At 36.2% G+C, this 22,468-nt stretch overlaps 1 protein-coding gene across 6 annotated transcripts in view; it reads left to right on the top strand.

The window, feature by feature from the left end:
- Positions 1–22,468, top strand: part of ADGRV1 (adhesion G protein-coupled receptor V1) — a 563,532-nt gene that overhangs the window by 144,619 nt on the left and 396,445 nt on the right. For all 6 annotated transcript variants that reach the window (XM_058727155.1, XM_058727147.1, XM_058727130.1 and 3 more), the window contains 10 exons: positions 78–340; positions 3,037–3,212; positions 4,041–4,165; positions 7,070–7,227; positions 7,319–7,465; positions 7,787–7,894; positions 10,844–11,108; positions 12,070–12,192; positions 18,313–18,535; positions 18,865–19,069. In XM_058727155.1, the coding sequence (XP_058583138.1) occupies positions 78–340; positions 3,037–3,212; positions 4,041–4,165; positions 7,070–7,227; positions 7,319–7,465; positions 7,787–7,894; positions 10,844–11,108; positions 12,070–12,192; positions 18,313–18,535; positions 18,865–19,069 (1,793 nt within the window). The remainder of the gene's footprint in view (positions 1–77; positions 341–3,036; positions 3,213–4,040; positions 4,166–7,069; positions 7,228–7,318; positions 7,466–7,786; positions 7,895–10,843; positions 11,109–12,069; positions 12,193–18,312; positions 18,536–18,864; positions 19,070–22,468) is intronic.

The following is a 22,468-nucleotide window of genomic DNA, read 5'->3' as shown; positions in this document are numbered from 1 at the left end:
TGAAACATCTCCATACTTCCCAGTACTTATAACCTGCCCTATTTTGATTTAGTGCTTTAATATTTTTATTTCAACAGCGTTAATTACCATCCTTGCTAATGATGATGGCCCTGGAGTCCTATCATTTAACAACAGTGAGCACTTTTTCCTAAGAGAACCGACAGCTCTCTACATACAGGAGAGTAGTGCACTATTGTATGTTGTTCGGGAACCTGCACAAGGACTCTTTGGAACTGTGACAGTTCAGTTCATTGTGACAGAGGTAAACTCCTCGGTGGAGTCCAAAGATCTGACCCCTGTCAAAGGCTACATTGTTTTAGAAGAAGGTGTTCGCTTCAAGGTATAGTATGAGGCTTTAATGCCCCTGCAATTGGTTCTTTTTTATTGCTGAGTAGCACTGCACTCAATAGGCCATTATTTGTTTATCCATTTTTCTGTTGATAAACATGTGGGTTGTTTCTAATGTTCTTTAATCAGAATAAGTAATATTTATGAATAATTTCCTCTTAGGGGACTACCCTGGGTCCTAAAAAGAAAAAAAAAAAAGTTCTCCCAGACTAGATGACAGGCAAAGATGATTAGATTACCATGTGAAAGTGTTACAGTGCTATATAGTCTGCATAGAGTGCTGGTGGAGAAATTTGTTCTGCAAATAGGGTAGTGGAATGTGCAAGTAATAAGGAAAATGTACATATTGCTGTTGTAAATGTTAACTATTTAGGTAACATACTTCACTTTATATTATTTTTAAAACAAAAGCTAAAAAACTCTAAACCATTTATTATAGTCACTAAGCCCTAGCCAGTCATCCTTTTGGCCACATTTTCATTAAACAAAATATAATTGCTTACTCTAGCCTGCTTATTTGAGAAGCCTGTATCCTGTGTGAATAGGAATAGCTTATTGGAGAAGAAATGCTGGATTTGGGGTTAATTATAAATGTGATCTATACTTATGGAAGTTTACCTTCTGAAACTTCCTTTTCTGTATATTGATAATTTTCTGTCCCCACAACTAAATTTTATTCATTCATTCATTTTAAAGTTTATTTATTTATTTTTGAGAGAGACAGAGAGAGAGGATACGAGCAATAGAGGAAAGAGAGGATCCCAAGCAGATTCTGCACTGATAGCACAGAGCCTGTCACGGGGCTCAGTTGCATGAACCGTGAGATCATGACCTGAGCTGAAATCAAGAGTTAGACACTTAACCAACTGAGCCACCCAGGCGCCCCTAAATTTTATGTTTTAAAACACAGTTAAAGCTTAAAATTGCTAACTACATTTGCCTAAGATTTTTCAAGCCTGACATAAAGTATAATTATAAAGTAATGTATTTAAAATTATGTTATCTAAAAACAGTCTACCTGGTAATCACTTTTCTTTGTGATCAGTTTGTGTACACTTTAACTCATTTTAAATTCGTATTTATTTACATGTCCAATTTTTTCATGTTTTTGGAAATTTGAAAGTTTAATCATTTAAGAATACTTATATCTTGATACAGATATAAAAGAATTCAAATTTTAAGTATTTGATGAATTTTCCATTGCTTTACATTCACAGGCATTTTCCTCTTTTAAAAAATGTTTTTAATTTAATTAATTTAATAAACATTTTTATTTTTATTATCTATTTAAATTATAAAAATTATTCATTATAATTAATATATAATTATATATTATATAAATTATATATTATATATTATTATATATATTATATAAATATTAATATATAATATATAGATGTCTATAATAAATACACATCTATATAAAATATATAACCTTCCTAATTATAATAATTGATCATTATTATGAATTATATTAATATAATAAATATATAATATAATAATTAAAATATAAATTACTATATTAACATTTTTTTCTTAAAAGATTCTTTTTCACAGTGTTTAAAGATCTTTCTGTTAATTAGGCAAATTAAACATTAGAGAAAATTGGATTAAGTAGAATTTTCTTTCACTTATGTAACGGTCTTTTTCCCCATGTTTTTATTTTGAGGTATAAACAGTAAAATTCAAAAATCTTAAGTACATGGGTCATTAACTTTCAAAATATATATACACCCATGTAACCACACTCAGATTAATATATTGAGTATTACCATCACCTAGAAGTTTCTTTCTTGTCTCTTGCCCTCACCAGAGAAACTACTTTCTGGTTTCTGTCATTGAAGACTCGTTTTGTTGATTCTTGAGGTTCATATAAATAGGTACCATATAGCATGTACTCTTTGTATCTGGCTTCTTTTGGCCTACGTAGTTTTTGAGATCTATTGAGTTGCATCAGTAGTTCGGGTTTTTGTTGTTGGTGTTTTTTTGTTTTTTTGTTTTTTGTTTTTTTGAGAGAGAGAGAGAGAGAGAGAGCTTGAGCAGGGGAGAGTAGCAGAGAGAGAGTGAGAGCGAGAGAGAATTTTAAGCAAGCTCTGTGCTCAGTGTGCAGCTCGATGTGGGGCTTGATCTCACAACCATGAGATCATGACCTGAGTCGAAATCAAGAGTTGGATGCTTAGCCAGCTAAGCCACCCAGGCGCCCCTATAGTTGGTTCTTTTTTATTGCTGAGTAGCACTGCACTGAATAGACCAGTATTTGTTTATCTGTCTTTCTTTTGATAAACATGTGGGTTGTTTCTAATTTGTGCCTACTATGGCTATAATTGCTTTTTTTTACAGTGACTCTTACACTAGAATGAGACTGATGCAGTTATGTAGCTAAGCAGGATAAAGAGTTAGCAAACATCAAGACCTAAATTTATTTTTTTAATAACATTATTTTTAAATGTCATAAAATTTATTTTTAGAGACTTCAGTGCAATATATCACAGTGTTGAAAATCTTGAAAGTGGTAACTTGAAACACTTATAACTATTACATATTATGGGGATCAGTATTAAGATAAAAAAGAAGCGATCTTTTCCAAAATGTATAATCTTGTTGTCAAAAATGTTTAGCAGATTTCTTTGTATGTATATTGCAGAAATACTGAAGTCTAGTAACTTTATCTTTTAATTTTGTTTTCAGGCCCTACACATTTCCGCCATATTGGACACTGAACCAGAGATGGATGAGCATTTTGTATGCACCTTGTTTAATCCGACTGGAGGTGCTAGACTGGGGGCACATGTTCAAACCCTGATAACAGTTTTGCAAAACCAGGCCCCTCTGGGGTTATTCAGTATCTCTGCAGTTGCAAATAGGTATAGTTTATTCATAAGGAAATTGTCAAGTAGGAAATATCTTTTGACATAAAGAAAATGCAGAGGGAAATTGATCTCTGACTCTTTTAAAGGGTACTTTTAAAATGAGCTCCAGCAGATAGATCCAGAGAGGCGTTATGCCCTCTTGTGACAAGGAACATCCAAAACCTAATCATGTCTTGTATAATGGTATTATTAGAATTCTTATTTCCTTGGAATTCCCACTTTCAAGTGAAGGCTTGTACAATTTTGCATTTTCAGTGATGGTAAAAAGCAAGAAATGGTATAAAAATATTTAGCTGTTCAAACCAAATGAATGACTCTTCATACATATATTAACATGATTGTAGTTTGAAATTCCGCTGGAAGCTGACACATATTTGATTTTTTATTTCTTAGAAATACTCTATTTCTTAGAAATACTCCAGTAGATCTAGTTTTAGTACTAAACTAATAATTTTTGGATTCATTTTTTTTCTTTTTGATATGCTGTTGATTCATCTAAGAGGAAACTTAGGAGTGACAAAGCTTTATTTTTTAGAATATATAGTATGAAGTTACTGACTCTGGGTATTTCTTAATACTTAAGAATGTACTTAGTATATTTTTAAAACCACAGTATCAGATCATAGTACTTCTTTAATCTTCATAAATTAATATTTTGAGCTGTAGGGGTCTAATTTTCATGCTGTGTGAAATTTGTGGATGGATCTCACCTTGGCTTATGTAAATTTAAAAGTGTATTAAATATATTCTAGCATTGCGATATATATATTCAGTATGTAGAAATTATATTATTTTCTGCTTTCTGTAATCTTCTTTTTTTAGAGCCACGTTTATAGACGTTGAAGAAGCCAACAGGACTGTATATTTAAACGTGTCACGCACTAATGGCATTGATTTAGCTGTGAGTGTGGAGTGGGAGACAGTATCTGAAACAGCCTTTGGCATGAGTACGTTTGGTTTCTTGTAAGCACAAAATTTTATAACCGAGAAAGATCACATCTATCAGATTTAATTTCCCCCCATGAATTGTATCTTATGGATCTGTTGAAAATGGAGAACAGATGTCTAATTCTTTTATTGCAGCCGCAAATATTTATTGAGAGTCTATCATGTGTCAGGCATGATATTGAACTCATGATGCTTAGAATTTAGGAGGAGACAAAAATAAACTCAGTAAGTAAAACTCAGTATGTAGTTTAAAACTGTAATAAATGTTTTAAAGGAGTAATTCTAAGTGCTGTGAGAACATGAAGGAGTGCTTCCCAAGAGTATCAGTGTTTGAACAAGGATTGAATGATGAGTGATGTTGATTCTGCAAAGATCCGAGTTGGAGGAACATGGAGGGAAGATGGGAAACTATTGAGGCACAAGTCTAGAGGCATAAAAAAGTGTAGAAATGATGAACTGTAGAGTGGAAATTGGAGTTAGAAATAAGTGGGAGAGTTGACTTTGAAGAACTAGGTAAGACCTGATCATTGAAGAGCTTGAAGAATATGTTAGGTACTTTAGTCTTTATTCTAGGGTTAATGGAAAGTCTCTGAGTGGTTCATGCTTACAGGAGGGTTGCCAGGTATATTTGTGGAGTGTGGCATAATCTCATTTGCATTTCAAAGATACAGTTCTTGGTACTGTGTAGAGAATGATTTGGCAAAGAAGAAAAGAGAGGATGAAAGGAGACAAACAAAAGGTCAGCCTATGGTCGTTTGGACAAAGTGATGGATTGTGTATGAAGGAGATTGCAGAGATAATTACTAGATTTTTAGCTTCTGTGGTTGCATGGAGAGTCATACTTGCCAGTAAGAAAAGGAGTAATGGATGAGGGCTAGGTGTTATTTTGGTGAGAGGGAGTAAAATATGTGATTTAACACATTTTGAATTTGAGTTACTTTTGAGAAGACATTTCTCTAGACTCAAAGGAACAGAAACTTTTGCAGAGATAAATTTGGATATCTTTAGTGTGTATGTTGTATTTAAAATCATGGAAATTCATGTAAAAACCTGGAAATTCATGTAAAAACCTGGAAAAAAACTGTAGGTAGAGAAGGGAGGAGGACCCAGACTGAGCTCTGAGAAGGCTCAAATTGAGTTACTAGGGAGAGGAAGAGGATGAAGCAAAGGAGACGTAGAACACCTAGTGTGAGAAACCCAAGGGAATGTGGGATTGCAGACAGCAGCGGAAGAGTGTTTGAAAAAGGAAGCAGTGGTAACTGTGTTAGTTGCTGGTGTAGAAGCCCAGTAAGATAAAAACCAAAAAATGTCTATTGTGGTTAGCAATAGAGAAGGAATAAAATAGCAAGAGCTATTTGTATAGAAGGATAGGAATTGAAATAACATTTTGAATGGAGGTAAGGGAATGGAGACCTCAAATATATGTAACTGTTTGAGGTTTGACTGAGAAGGTAGGACCTAGCAAAGGTAGTGATATGGTGTAGGACTCAAGGGGTTTTGTTTATTCATTTGTTTAGTTTCGAGAGACCTAAGCATATTTAAATGCTGACAGAAAAGGCCTAGTAAGTAGAGAAAGAGTGAATATTTAAAATGGAAAGGGTTAGTAGCGGTATAATTTTCTAAAAGACAGGAGGTGATAGGATCCAAAAAGGAAAGAGTATGATTTCTAATTCAGTTATCTCATTATGGTTTGGAATCTGCATGTGTTTTTGGAAGTACTTGTGAGGGTGTATGTTGGAGATTCTTAAATGTCAGCATTATTTATTTTTCATTCACCATCTTCCTGCATTATGGTAGGGAAGGATTAGGCCAGATGGTAAGGACCTTAATGTAAAACAGTCAGACTCTTAATGCGAAAGCTGTGGTGTACCTTTAAAAGATGACAGTAGGAATTAAAAATACTTGTTTTTTAGGAAAGGAAATCACTTTGAGGCATTGACATGACTTCTTGAACTGGTAATCTGAAAATGATCAATAATTTATAAGGAGCCTAGATTTCAACCTTGACATTTATTCTTATTGTTCACACATTAGCTAAAGTTTAAAAAGAAATTTCTTTGGGAAACTGGTATGATAATAAAACGTAGAGCTTTTTAAAAATTATTGTTCATGGGATAGGGATTTTTTTTTTGTCTTTGTTTAAATGTGCAAAATTTGGGACATGTACCTGTGATAAGTTGATTAAAAACTTGACAACTATTTAAAATAGGTGAGTCTGTTTTGGTGTTCTTAAATATATAATGTGTAAAGCAAGAAATCAGTGGATGGGCATAGTTTCAAATTAACAGTGTAAGTTTTTAAAACTAAACATTTAGTGTGTTTCTATAAAACTAGATTATTTAAACATTTCTCAATTATATTTTCATCATCTTTATGAAAGTTGATAAAAATCATGTTGAACATATTTCCCTTTAAAATATACATTTAGTATTTTAGGAGTGCCTGGGTGGCTCAGTCGGTTAAGTGTCCGACTTTGGCTCAGGTCATGATCTCGCGGTTCTTGGGTTTGAGCCCCACGTTGGGCTCTGTGCTGACAGCTCAGAGCCTAGAGCCTGCTTCAGATTCTGTGCCTCGCTCTCTGTCTGCCCCTTCCCCACTCACTCTCTTTGTCTCTCTTTCTCTCTCTCAAAAATAAATAAACATTAAAACATTTTTAAATATGCATTTAGTATTTTAAATGCACTTTGGAAAGATCTATGTAGATTTAGAACAGAGTTTTAACAATTTTTAAAAGTTGTTATTTTTAGTTATTTTTTAAATTCTCTGGCTTATATTTTTTGTCTTATACACACACACCATTTATGTCTTATAACAAACTCACTAGTTGAACTGTTTAAACAATAAACTTGGCATAAAGATTTGAAGGGGTTTTACATTAGCAAATCATGATTTATGTTTTTCAGGAGGAATGGATGCTGTGTTTTCCATAGTTCAAAGTTTTTTGGATGCATCACCTTCTGGTTGGTGTTTCTTTATTTTGGAAGATTCAATTTATGGTGTAATGTTAAGAAAAGTGTCTTCTACTATTTATCGATGGCAAGGGATTTTTATACCACTTGAGGTAAACATCAGTCATTTTATAGTACATAAAATAAAATGTACATGTAAATATCAGATGACTCATGAATTAACTGTTATTCCTTGTTTCCTAGGATTTAAATATAGAAAATCCTAAAACTTGTGAGGCATTTAATATTGGTGTTTCTCCTTACTTTGTGATTACTCATGAAGAAAGAAATGAAGAAAAGCCTTCCGTTATCAGTGTGTATACATTCACATCTGGATTCAAATTATTCTTGGTAAAAAATGTCTTCATTTTTTGTAGATTTCTTTATTTAAAAGGAAAATTAGATTTGTAAGATCTAAATGGAAGATAATATATGTTCTATATTAATATGAAAAGCAGCTTTTTGCAAGTTGATACACATTTTAGCAGAGTGACTTTATCCGGGATATTTTTGTCTGTCTTGAAATGACACCTAAGTATGCATTCCTAGTGTTCAGAATGATTTTTAAAATTTTGAACTTCAAATATTACTCATACTATTAGTGTATTCAGAGCCTTTCCTAGTTAAATTCACCTTTAAATATTTTTTCCCATGGTCTTATCTTCCTTGCAGGTACAAACGATCATTATTTCGGAAAGTTCTCAAGTAAAATATTTTAGTTCAGAAAATCAAGACTATTTAATTGTTGCAAGTCAAAGAGATGATTCTGAATTAACTCAGGTCTGATTCTTTTAAAATGAATTTTTAAAAAGTACTCTATTTGAAACTTGTCAAAGGTGTAGTCTGTAAATTTAGTGTAAAAAACCCCCATTATTTGATGGTGGTAAAATAGTAAAGTAGAATGTAGATATTAATTATTCACAGTTAATTTTTAAACATTGGAATTATAAATATTGTCTTCAAGAGGCAGACCAAGTGCAGTAATAAGCATGAACATTTAATTAGAGTTTAATGGCTTTGGAAAACATTATGCAGAAAAATCATGTAACTGGACAGATGGTATCACTAATAATTCATGATTAGCATTGCCAAATGGGCGCTTAACATCACCCCCAGAAATTCCACAGTTCTCTAATTAACTACATCTCATAATCCTAATAATACTTATTTGATAATTTTCTCACTCCTCTGACTCACTTACCTGCTTCTCATTGCATTTTCAGCTGATGACTTTGTTGAAATGAAATCTACCAGAAAGGAGCTTAGCCATCTTGCCAAGACCAAATTCAGAAACCTTCTTGAAACCCAGTCTTGTTCCTCCATCCCGTTATGGAAAAAGTTTTCCTTCTATAACAACCAGTCTCCTCTTGCCATAAGAAGGTTGTTATTCCCTTTGTGTCTGGCATCACTAGTGTCTCTCTCTGTCAAATTATTGCAATCAGTGTAAATGCAGGATCTCCAAGTTTCAAAAGAAATTTCTCTCCTGATCTCACCCCCTTCTACCTTCTGTTTCATTTCTTTTCTCCCTTCTGTAGTAAGACACGGTGAAAGAATTGTCTACCAGCTTTTGTCTTTCATCATGGTCATTGATGACAGCTGGGTTGCAAATTCACTGGATGTTTTTTTGGTCATTGTCTTATGCTGCTTCCTATTAGCGTGTGACAGTTACCTCATCCTCAAATTTAAACTGTCTCTTGTCTTCATTTCTTTTTTTTTAATTTTTTAAATATTTATTCTTGAGAGAGAGAGTGAGACAGAGCATGAGCAGGGGAGGGACAGAGAGAGCCAGGGAGACACAGAATCTGAAGCAGGCTCTAATCTCTGAGCCAGCAGCACAAAGACTGACGTGGGGCTCCAAGTCATGAACAATGAGATCATGACCTGAGCCGAAGTCAGATGCTTAACCAATTGAGCCACCCCGACACCCCTCTTCTCTTCATTCTGAAATACCACACAGGTTTGCCTTCTGTGTCTCTGTGTCACCCTTTTCAGTTTCCACCGCCAGTTCCTCCTCCCTTTTCTGAACTTAGATATCTTGGCGTTTTTCAGTTTTAGTGTTTGTTCAAATTTCTTTTTCTTTTTGTCCAATCCAGGTACTTTTATCAATCCTGTGCCTTTAGGTGTCAGTTATAGGCTGTCTTCCAATTTTCTTGGTAGCCTTTTCTCTAATTTCTAGACTTACATATCTAACTTCTTGTTGGCATCACTCCGTAAGTACCTAAGTTTAATAACATATCGCAAACTTAACTTTGATTTTCTCTTTGAAACTTGTTGCAATGCTTGCTTTCATCTCAGGAAATAGCAGCCTCATAAATGCAATTGCTCAAGACCAAATGCTGGCATTCATCTTTCTTGATTACTCATTTTTATTCACATCTAATTTATAACTGTTTTTGATTATTTCTCCTAGTAATGTTTTGAATACAGACATTTCTTTCCATCTCTTATTCTCACTGCCTAGTCCAGGTCCTGTCATTTCTCTCCCACACTGTTGGAGTAGCCTCCCAGCTGCTCTCAGAACTTCTCTGACTCCTCACATCCCTTATCCATCAAGTAGCTGGAGCAGTCTTTTAAAAATAATATTTCATATTATTCCTCATTTTAAAACTATTCACTGATTTCTAATTATATGTAAAATAAATTCTAAGTTATTTAATAATGGACTGTAAGTAGCATAACTATATTTCTGTATCCACTCAACACAGGACTGGATTATATCAATACTGTCGCTTTTGCTCTGTAAAGGATCCCAGTGATAAATTATATGGTCATCTTCACTGTCTTCACTGTCTTCATTCCTTAGCACTATCAACTTCCTTCTAGTTGGACCATTCTTCATTCAGCTTATGACAAACATTTTTTGCCTTAGAAATTTTTCCATGTTATTCATTGTCATTCTTTCCAACTTTATTTCCCTAGTACACCCATAATTCTTTATCATATCATCCCAGTTGTTATCTTCAGCATTTGTCTCAATTGAATAATCATACATTTATTTATCAGTGTGTTTATTGTTTGCCTTTTCCTAACAGTTAATAAGATCCATAAGGGAGAGGCCATTCTATCCATAATTCCTAGCATAATGCCAGTCTCACATAAGATTTCCAGTTGTTGACTGAATAAATATAATTCTGCAATTGACCAGATTGTGTAAGAAACCAGGTAGATTCAGGATCTTCTTTTAATTTTAAATATGTGAACACTCACCTTAAAACCTTGTATGCATTGCCACCTTCAGGACTAAAAATTTTTGGTGTTTCTTTTTATATTCTATTGCTTGAACAGTGGATAAGGAATGATATTACAGCATCAGAAGGTTTCTTACCCACAACTGAAATTTTTGATTATTTAGTAATATATAATCAAATAAAATATAAATAAAAAACAAATAAAATATATTTGATATATAAGTAACTTCTCTCCTGTTTTTAGCTTTCCTTTTCTCTTTCTGTGACTTGCCCCTACCCAGATGTATATTTGAAATTGATTTATTTTCATATAACTTCTTTTTCACTCATTCTCTGCATGTGCTTATACACACACACACACACACACACACACACACACAGAGCAGTGAGAGAGCGTCAGTTTTGATATTTTCTCATTTATGAAAGTATCCTCCTAACTAAATAAAGGGTACCAGGAAAGTAAATAAATGATATTGGTTAAAATCACACAAGTACTAAATTCCTACTCATGAGGGGTTTTGTATTTGAACATTTCCCACAGGTCTTCAGATGGAGCGGAGAAAGCTTCACTTTGCATCAGACACTTCCTGTCCGAGGTGTGCTGAGCATAGCCTTGTTCACCCGAAGAGGCTCTGTGTTCTTAGCCATTTCCCAGGTTAATGCCAGGCTAAATTCCCTTTTACTCAGATGGTCTGGCAGTGAGTTTATTAACTTTCAAGAAGTGCCAATTAGTGGGACAACACAAGTTGAGGCCTTGGCTTCAGGAGATGATATTTACTTAATCTTTGCCAAAACTCTCTCTCTAGGTAAGAAGATATTAGCGTTTGCCATATATACATTGTGGTTGAAATTATACAGCATTCATATAGTAGGATCTTTATGAAAACACGTAGCTCTCGGAATAATTTTTTAGCTAATCCATTTCTTCTTTTCTTTAATGTTTATTTTGAGAGAGAGAGAGCATGTGCCCACACGTGTGCAGGGGGAGGGGCAGAGAGAGGGAGGAAAGAGAGAATCCCAAGCAGGATCTGCACTGTGAGGGCGGAGCCCAGTGCGGGTCTCCATCCCTTGAACCGTGAGATCATGATCTTAGCCAAAACCAAGAGTCAGATGCTCAACTGACTGAGCTGCCCAGGTGCCCCAGCTAATCCATTTCTTGATGCATAAGGTATTGACTGTCATCTACAAATGGATTTTAGGGGGAAAAAACAGATTTTAAGTGTTATATGTATAATCTTTAGATGACAAACTATCACATTAAAGTTATATTAAAATTTGGGATGGGTATGTAAAGTGGAAAGATCTATGAAGATCTTATATCAGAAGTGCAAACAGATAACATTTTATGTGACTGTACTTGGGGAGCCATGGGTAATTTATAGTAGTAATAAATAGTGCTCAGCAACTTTTGATAAGACTGTTTCAAAATATTCTCTGAGTATAAATATGCTTTCTTTTGCCTAGTGGAACTTTCTTAGGTAAAACTTAAGCATTCCTAAAAAAACAAACGTGTGTCACTGTTCTTTAATATCAGATCATGATTTGATTAAGCAGTGACCATACTTCATGTAGTAAATGCAAAAAGACATTTTAAGTGTTTCCTACCAAGTTGTGTTATTATTTAAATAAATGTATTTGGAGGAATGTCCTAACTAAATTTGTTTTTAAATTAAGTTAAATATTTTTATAATTTTTTTACTGTGTAATTTCGTCATTTTTTTCCTGTAACTTTTGCCTTCAGATTTGGCTTTTATTCCATTATTGTAGGAAATCAGAATTCAATTGATATTTTCATCTGGGAGACAGGACAATCTTCTTTCAGATATTTTCAATCCCTGGATTTTACTACCATTAATAGGATCTACGCCTTTACACCAGCTTCAGGAATAGGTAAGGGTGTTCAAACTAGTCTGAAATGCAATGTAGAAAGCTAGAATAATTTTAATTTTGTTGAGTTAGAGATAGTATCACTTTGCCAGACACTGGGTCTTTTAATAAGGATCTAAAATCAAGATCTTAACAGTACTATTTCTGGAAATCCTAGAAATTCAAAAGGGCTAATATTTTTAAATGGGAATTGTGCTTGAGAAGAATCAGAATAACTGAAATGTGTTATTTTAGACATAATAGTGAGCATTAGTGAACATATCAGTGAGCAGACAACATTAGTGAAGGATAAAGTAATACATTTATTTTGTCTAGAGAAAAATGAAGAGTGACATTGCATATAGTGTATATTTTAAATATGAAAGTATAAAAGGATAACAGGTATCTGCATTGAAGTATTTTTAAAAAGTCAGAAAATGGCTGTTCACCCTCCCATCCTTCTTCCAGTCTGATCCTGTCTTGACTTTCTGTGCTTTAATATACACATCAGAAACATAAGCAATATTTTTACTCACAGTTGTTTCAGAAACAAAAGTCCGTTAGTGAGAAACCAAGGGGTGAATGTTGTCTGGAGGCTGTAGGATTATTGCAGGGTTGGTGAAGAATCATTTAGGTGGACCAGTGGCAACAAGGCATAGAGGCCAGCAGCACTTGGCCTATTGAGCTTGTGGGGCTGCCTCTCCGAACAGGTGTGAACAATGCAGGGAGAAGGCTCACTGAGTCATCAGGTCTCCTGTTAGGGTGCCCAGAGGAACTTGGAAGCCAAACCAAGTGACTCAGCAGGTGAGTCTGGATCAAAGCTTCGCTTTTAAACTGAGACATAGGAATTTTGTATGAATCAAACAGCACCATTTATTATTAGCCATTATATATAAGTCATTGTTTAAGGTTATGAAGAGTTCTTTCTTTTTTTTAATTTTTTTCAAGTTTATTTATTTATTTTAATGGGCAGGGGAGTGGCAGAGAGAGAGAGAGAGAGAGAGAGAGAGAGAGAGAGAATACCAAGCAAGTTTTGTGCTGTCATCACAGAACCCTATGCAGGGCTCAATCCCATGAACCGTGAGATCATGACCTGAGCCAAAATCAAGAATTGGACGCTTAACTGACTGAGCCACCCAGGCACCCCTAAAGTTATGAAGAATTCTGTACCTTCAAAGGTCTGGTTGGAGAAGCAAGAAAAATATTAAGATAATAATTCAAGATAGAATTCCAGTCCTATTTGCTCCGTCGTTGGTGGAATTGAAGTGGGTAAGAGGTATCAGAGGGGAGCTTGAGCTCGGCCTGGGTGGGCTGGTAGGAAATGTTGTGCGCAGGAGGGAAGGTGTGAACAAAAGAGAAAAGTAGAAGTAGACATGATGCTGAGGGCACAGTGAGTCAACCAGAGTGGTAGGGACAGAGGATTTGACTCAGCGTAGTGGTGGTAAGGTTGGAAACACACTAGCATCTATACAAGAAGGTCTGGAATGTCAGGTTCAGGATTTCATATGTGTTTGGATGGTTCAGTGGTTCCCCAATATTTTTGCCTTAGGAAATTCTCATTCTCTTAAAATATTAAGGAACTCAGAGTGCTTTTGTTTGTGTGGGTTCTATTTACTAATATTTATTGTATTAGAAATTAAAAAGGAGAAATGTTAAAGATACTTCTTAATTAAGAATGAGAGCAATGAACTTACTACATGTGAACAAAAATAACATGTTTTATTTTTTTAAAAAAAGTATTTTCTAAAATAAAAACTTTGTACAAAGAATGCTATTACTTTCTTATTTTACAAGTTCCTTTAATGTCTTGTTTCTTATGTCTGTGTCTGTATTCTGTCTACTGCAATATTATCAGTCATATGGCCTCCAGAAAATCCCACATACACTCAACAAAGAATAAGAATGGTGTAGACAAACGGCATCTTAGTATTACTACAAAAATAGTTTTGACCTCACAGACCCTCTTGAAGTGTGTCAGTGATTGTTAGGGGTCTGGTGACTACACTATGAGCATTATTAGGGTAGAGAAATCCTTGAAGGCATTTCAAAAGCAAATGATGATCAAAAACGTGTTTTCTAATTCCACCTAGCTTTGGTGTATGTAATATGCTGGATGCAGAGTTTGCACCTTCACGGACAGGAGTTAACATAGAAGCCTCTGCAGGGTTTAGAGATATGGCACTGAAGAAATCAGCCAGAGGTTTAGATTTTGGAGACATCAATGCATTCAGGTAGTTGAACTCATAAAAGCTAGAATCTACTTAGGATACTGAGAAGAGTAGAGGATTTAGCACAAATAGAGGAATCTGTTCTCGCAGTTTCTCTCTTAGGTGCCTGACTGCAGTTTTCTCATTCAGGCACTGTAATCTTTAGACCCTGTCTCCTTCAGTTACCTCACCTGCTGAGCAGGAATCAGCATTGTTTATCTCTCATTGTTTTATGGATTATCTATCTCATTGTGCTTTGTTTCCCTGTGCCCTCTTCCCTCCTCAGTCCCAGGTCCATGCTACTTTCTCCCAGACCCTGGCCACCTGACATCTGGACCATTACATCATTGTCTGGCCTCTGCCTTAGGCTCACTGTGCTGTCAGAGCCCTGTGTGTGTCTCTGTTCTGTGCATCCTCTTCGTAAATAACTTCTCTTGACTTGTCGTGACACCTCTCTGACGGGTCGTAGCTGTGACTTTCTTATCATTCACTCAGCAGTTGATTTACTAAATAAATTATGTATCTTTCACCGTGTATTTGTTTGTGTCTACTTGTCCTTTAATTTTGTTCCTTTATTAGTTTTGCTTTTCTTACACCTCAAGTTTTCAAGTGGACTAACAGTATCTACTTGAGTCACTTATTATAATTCAAAATAGTTTCCTAATGAATGTTTTTAAGGATGACAAGTGCTGCCTGAATGGGTTATTAATTGAAGTTATAGAATTCTCTTTAAAGATTTTTAAAGAAATAGAATAGGCACACTTTCTAAAAGAATTTATGAAAAATTCTGCCAGAGGCTTGTTAGGGGACCCATTGTGAGGTCTCTTTATTTCTTTTGTTTCTGTGACTTGAGGTTGTAGAAGTATGAAAAGATTGTAAGTAATTATTTAGAAAGGCTTATTATAGATCCCCTGAAAGCTGAAATTATGCATTAAATAATATTCAAGGACTTTCTTATTTTGAATATGTCAAATATTAGATTGGAGCCATGACTGTGAGGATTACATATTTATTCTGGTTAATGACTTGACAGAGATTATTGGGTGGTGACAGAATTCTTTAAATGCAAGAGGAAGAATGGATATGACAGAGAAGGCAAGGACATATACACTTATCTTTCTTTCTTCCTTCTCTCCTTCATTATTTAATAGAGTTTTTAAAATGCCAGTTATGTGCCAGGCATAGTGGTAGGCCCTGAGGAAACAAGGACAAACAAAACGAATTCTAGTCCCTGCTCTGAAGAAGTTTAACATACAATAGGGAATGGGGGACATGATATATAATCACACACAAAAAGCTTCTAGGTACAAACATAACTGTTGTCCAAGGATACGGTGCTGTCATAACACAAAATAGAGAAGACTTGACCAGGTCTAAGGGATGTCCAGAAAGCTTCTTTAAGGAAGAGGCATTTAATTAATGCTGCTGGAAAGACACTGATCCCTCCCTTTCTCCTTAACTCCCCAATACTCTCAGCTTCACTATCACCTTTGAAAAACCATCATCTTTGGAAATCATTTGGATGAATTCATCATTCTCTTCATTCCTGCAGAGTGACCATAAGAAGCCCAGGCCCCCTCTAGAGAAAGCAACTGTCATCTCATCTGTGTGTGTCCTAGATCCCATGAGCCCTAATTTCCAGACCAGGGGCACAAGTCTTCCCTCCCCCAACTTCCTACACCCTTCCACAGTGCCTCCCAGAACAGACCCAACTTTTCTCGTAATTTCCCTCACCTCTTTGCCCTGGAACCTCGCTCTAGCACTCAGCACTCAGTCCTGGGACTTCTCTATCTACACTCCTTAAATGATCTCAGCCAGTTGCCTTCCTTTGGAATACTCTTATTTGTTTGCTTATGCTTTTGATAACTGGAAGGGAAATCTATAATCAGTACCAGTTAAAATTTTGTTCTCCAGAGGAGAGGTATAGGATTTTTTTTCTTTTAAATTCCCTGGCCCACTTCTGTGATCTTGAACGGTGCAAATATCTGTTTTCTGAGAAAACACTTTCTGCATACATACTCTACAGATTTGAGCCCCCTACGTTTCCTACTCTGAATGTCTGATTATCTTTTTGTTGCCTTCTCATATTTCTGATTGAGAGGAAATGAATAGAGTGTATCTCCAACGATTAAGATACATAATCAGTGATGCTCAGAGTACTTTAGTTTATGATTTTGGTTGAGCCTGTAGAAATAATTATTGATTGGACCTGTAGAATCATTTAAACTTGGGAGATGTTGAGATCTGTCTGAGAAATTTGCTCTTTACTGAATGTCCCCAGTTTAACAAAGCTTTATGAAAAATATGTCATCATTGTTAACATACAAGTTTATTAATAACATTTTTCTTGATTTTTACCTTTTATACAACATTTATTAGACTGCAATAGCACTTAAATAATTACCATAAAGAAACATAATGAATAATTCTTGATATTTAAGGATTTGGAATCTTCCATTGTAACCTTATAGGCTGAAATGTTCATGGTTTCTGGTTCTAGTGCTGTTTTAATACCCAACCCATCTTAGTTGATATCTTTATGTTCCCATGTGTTTCTCTAAGTACTAGAATTTGTGCATGTTTCTGGATGGTTTCTCAGTTTTAAGCCTGAAGATTGCTTAATGGTATATACAACGTAATAAGCTCCCTTTCTCTGAATTTCCCCTTATACAATGTACTAAGCCCCTTTACCCTCCATGTTTGCTAATATGTACCATTGCATTGAATCATTAAGAGCACATTTTCCTACTAACATTTCAAAAAGCATTGGCAGCAAGATCATAAATTTGTTCATATCCTTTGGCCTAATTACTACCTTTAAGAATTTATCAAATGAAAAAAATTAATAACTGTCTCTAATTCATCTTGAAAAGGGTTAAATAAAAATAATAAACATTCAATGTAGAGAACATTTAGGCATTTTTTTATTAAATAATTTTTTTTAGCATTTATTCATTTTTAAGAGACAGACACAGAGCACGAGTGGGGGAGGGGCAGAGAGAGAGGGAGACACAGAAACCGAAGCAGGCTTCAGGCTCTGAGCTGTCAACACAGAGCCCAACGTGGGGCTTGAACCATGAACTGTGAAATCATGACCGGAGCTGAAGTCGGACGCTTAACCAACTAAGCCACCCAGTCACCCATGAACATTTACGCATATTTTAAAGATTAACCCTGTAGATTATATATGCATTAAAACTATAAATTTCAGTGCTTTGTAATAACACCTAAGAAATGCTGTATAAATTTAAGGTTAAGCTTTATAATTAAGCATTTTTTTGTAAATAGTCTCTTTACTCATGGTTCATCATGAATTCATATGGATGGTGGCTGGAAAGGAAAATACAAAAATGAAGCGTTTAGTGATGGGATTATACATCTTTTTCACTTTTAAAAATATCCTCCCATATTACCCAGCACATAAATACTGATGAATGCAGAGAGTCCACAATGCATTTGGGTTTCACCCAGTGATTTTTTTTCTGTTTTAATGTTTATTTATTTATTTTGAGAGAGAGAGCTGAGGAGGGGCAGAGAGAGAAAGGGAGAGAGAGAGAATCCCAAGCAGGCTCCATGCTGTTAGTGCAAAGCTTGACATGGGTCTCGAACTCACAAACCGTGAGATCATGACCTGAGCCGAGGTCAGGAGTCAGATGCTTAACCGACTGAGCCACCCAGTTGCCCTATCCAGTGATTTCTTAAGTGGAAATAGGTTTATTGTTAGGCTGGTTTCATCATTCCACAGCATTTAAAAAATTACTATTTACATTCATTTCAAATAATATTTTGATTTTCAGAAATCAGATCATATTTAGTTAATTCAGACACCAAAATGGAACTTTGAGAGCTGAAAAGATTTTGTTTTGGTCCTACAATAGGGAGCATGTGAGATAACATTCACATTTTACTATAGTTGCCTTTTCTTTCCTTTCCACAGTCCACATACTTCTTGTTGGCCAAGCAATGTCTGCACTTTACTGCTGGAATTCAGAGCTGAATCAATTCTCTTTTATTCTGGAAGCACCTTCTGCTCATGATGCAGCTTCTGTTACAGTAAAGTCCCTTAATTCAAGCAAGAATTTAATTGCTCTAGTGGGAACCAGGCACTCACACATATATGAGCTGGCCTATATCTCCAGCCAGTCTGACTTTATTCCTAGGTACGTTCACCATTTTATACGGAACCTCTTTATGCTTACCATAGTTTTTATAGGGCACCTAATTTCTAAGTGTTTATTTAATGACTGAAAAAATATAAAATATAAGGTTAATTTATAATCTAGAAATTTGGTTATGTTCCATATTACTTATATATATTCTATCGAGCTAATCAGTATTTTAAACATTTTGTATTAAAATTTTATTTATGAAATGTGATTTTTCCAAATGATTAGTATTAATCAGTGTTCTGAGAATTTTATATGTAATCTACTATGTATATGCCTGAGATTTGTTTCAGCTGTCTTATTTGATGTGCTTCTTATGCTAGTTCAGGTGAACTGATATTTGAACCTGGTGACAGAGAAGCTGTAATAGTGGTAAATGTCCTTGATGATACAGTTCCAGAAGAAGAAGAATTCTTCAGAGTTGAGCTTAAAAATCCCAAAGGAGGAGCAGAGATTGGTATTAATGGTTATGTAAAAATAACTATTATGTCTAATGATGATGCCTATGGAGTCGTTGGATTTGCTCAGGTATAGATCCCACACTTAAAAGTCAAAATGATTTATTCATTGTATTTATATGTTAGATGTTGTCAGCACTCAGTCCTCCTTTGAGTATCTTAAGCCTCTCTTCCTTCTCTTTCCCTGTTTCACCCTGACTGTGCATTTTAAGGTGTACTTAACTGATGTCTTATAATTTATAGTCCTCCACGCTGAACCTTCTGAATCATCTTGTCCTAAACTTTTTTTTTTTTTTTGTACTGATTACTCTTATAGGATTGAATTTGAAATGTTCCCAGTTGACCTTAGTCCTGGAGTTTGGCTCTGCTATTAGCCTTATCTCTAGAGGGTAATGATGAAACAAGTCCCAAATAGACTATATACTGTGTTTCATCACACACATCACCTACAAATATATTACTGTCTTATGTATATTGAGAGAGAGAGAGAGAGATTTATAACTGTACTTGCATTGTACACATGGAGGTGCTTTCCCCTGAAGAAAGAGAACTATTCAGATATTCTCAGGTTGACTTCCATCTCAGAGTTCATATTCCTTTATTCATGAGCAAAAGGACACCCTTTTATATTGCACCATTCAGCCCTGTGTGCGAACTCTATCCTGATTTCTTTTTTTTTAATATGAAATTTATTGTTAAATTGTTTTCCATACATCACCCAGTGCTCATCCCATCAGGTGCCCTCCTCAATGCCCACCACCCACTTTCCCTCCCTCCCACCCCCATCAGCCCTCAGTTTATTCTCAGTTTTTAAGAGTCTCTCATGGTTTGGCTCCCTCCCTCTCTAACTTTTTTTTTCCTTCCCTTCCCCCATGGTCTTAAGTTTCTCAGGATCCACATAAGAGTGAAAACATATGGTATCTGTCTTTCTCTGCCTGCCTTATTTCACTTAGCATAATACTCTCCAGCTCCATCCACGTTTCTACAAAAGGCTACATTTCATTCTTTCTCATTGCCAAGTAGTATTTCATTGTGTATATAAACCACAATTTCTTTATCCATTCATCAGTTGATGGACATTTAGGCTTTTTCCACAATTTGGCTGTTGTTGAGAGTGCTGCTGTAAACACTGGGGTACAAGTGCCCCTATGCATCAGCACTCCTGTGTCCCTTGGGTAAATTCCTAGGAGTGCTATTGCTGGATCATAGGGTAGATCTATTTTTAATTTTTTGAGGAACCTCCACACTGTTTTACAGAGCGGCTGCACCAGTTTGCATTCCCACCCACAGTGCAAGAGGGTTCCCATTTCTCCACATCCTCGCCAGCATCTATAGTCTCCTGATTTGTTCATTTTAGTCACTCTGAGTGGTGTGAGGTGGTATCTGAGTGTGGTTTTGATTTGTATTTCCCTGATGAGGAGCGACGTTGAGCATCTTTTCATGTGCCTGTTGGCCATATGGATGATGTCTTTAGATGAGTGTCTATTCATGTTTTCTGCCCATTTCTTCACTGGATTATTTGTTTTTCATACGTGGAGTTTGGTGAGTTCTTTATAGATTTTGGATACTAGCCCTTTGTCCGATATGTCATTTGCAAATATCTTTTCCCATTCTGTCAGTTGCCTTTTAGTTTCGTTGATTGTTTCCTTTGCTGCACAGAAGCTTTTTATCTTCATGAGGTCCCAATAGTTCATTTTTGCTTTTAATTCCCTTGCCTTTGGAGATGTTTCAAGTAAGAAATTGCTATGGCTGAGGTCAGAGAGGTTTTTTCCTGCTTTCTCCTCTAGGGTTTTGATGGTTTCCTGTCTCACATTCAGGTCCTTTATCCATTTTGAGTTTATTTTTTATCCTTATTTCTTAACTAGAGTTATAGCTGCAACTATCATGTATCGTTCTCTGAAATCTTCTGCAAGTAAGGAAAACCCAGCTCACATTGTCTTAAACACCAAGAACATGTCCACAGAGAAGATAAGCTTCAGAGTTGGGTGGATACTATGTCAACATGGCTCAGATTCTTTCCATCTCTCCACTTTGCCAGCGTAAAGCTGGTTCTTCATCTGGTTGTTTGAAAGCTGATGTTACTGTTAGGTCTACTGCTTTCTTGTTCATGTCCAGTTGGGGAGAGAGAGAAATGTGGCTCTTGGAGTAAGGAAAAGATTTCCCAAAAGCTTCTGGAAAACTCTTCTCATCTCTCATTGAACTAACAAGGCCACTTATGCAACTGTTCATTAATTTATTTATTTGTGTAGCATTTTTTTAAACAAACACCTGTGTACCAGATGCTCTTTCAGGTGCTAGAGATATATCAAAAAGTAAAACAGTAGAACTCTTTATCCTCAATGTTCTTAAATTGTAGATGAGGCAAAGGGAGACAGTAGACAAGAGACATCTGTACTGTATCTGATGGTACTATGTGCCATGGAAGAACATTAGGCAGGAAGGACAGATGGAGATTGTGAGGGAGGGGGTGCGGATTGTGTGCAGAGAAGTGAAACATAGGCTATCAGGGAGGGTGGCATTGAGGAAGTGATATGAGGACGAAGGTGTGTAGGAGATGGGGGAAGAACATTCAAGGCAGGGGGAACCAGCAGCAACAGCCGAAGCCCTGAAATAAGCCTTGCCTATCTGGTGTAGCAAGGAGGCCACTGTGGCCGAAGTCAGTCAGGTAGAGATGAGGCGAAAGAAATTGAAGGGCCAGGGCCTTGTTTCAGGCATCCCCAGCAGCACCCACAGTTTTGATGACTTGCTAGGAGGACTCAAAGGACTCAGGGTTCTGTCATTCTCATACTGTGATTTATTACAGTGATGGGGATACAAAACAAAGTCATAAGGGAAGAGGCTTATGGAGTGAAGTGCAGAGGAAACTGGGTGCAAGCTTCCAAGAGCTCTCCCCAGGGGAATCACACAGGACACACTTAATTCCCCCAGCATTGAGGTGAACGCTGACAGTATGTGAGATGTGTTATCAACCGGGGAAGCTCATTAGAGACTCCGTGCCTGGGGTTTTCCCTGGGAACTGTTCATGCAGGCCCTCTCAGTCTGGCACATGTCACAATTCCAGACTCCCAGAGTGAAAACAGGTGTTCAGTAAAAACTACATTGTTTGTATAGCACAGGCACGGAGAGCCACTATGAGTTCCAGGAATGGCGAGAATCCTCTTGAAATCCAGCTTCCTAGACACCAGGCAAGGGCCAACCTCTGAGCAGCCTTTGAAGGATAGCAGGGAGGCTACTGTGTGAACTTACTCCTGCATAAGCCGCTGATTACCATCATGAAGTTAGCCACTGAGGGAATGGGTTGAAGTGGGAGAGCAACATGACCCGGCTCACATAACCATTTTGGGGGTGCCTGGGTGGTTCAGTGGGTTAAGCCTCCAACTTCAGCTTAGGTCATGATCTCATTGTGTGTTTGGGCCCTGTGTCAGGCTCTGTGCTGACAGCTCAGAGCCTGGAGCCTGCTTTGGCTTCT

The sequence above is a fragment of the Neofelis nebulosa genome, chromosome 1, assembly GCF_028018385.1.
Source record: "Neofelis nebulosa isolate mNeoNeb1 chromosome 1, mNeoNeb1.pri, whole genome shotgun sequence".
In the NCBI taxonomy this organism is placed as follows: domain Eukaryota; kingdom Metazoa; phylum Chordata; class Mammalia; order Carnivora; family Felidae; genus Neofelis; species Neofelis nebulosa.
This window is presented reverse-complemented; position numbering and strand designations above follow the sequence as displayed.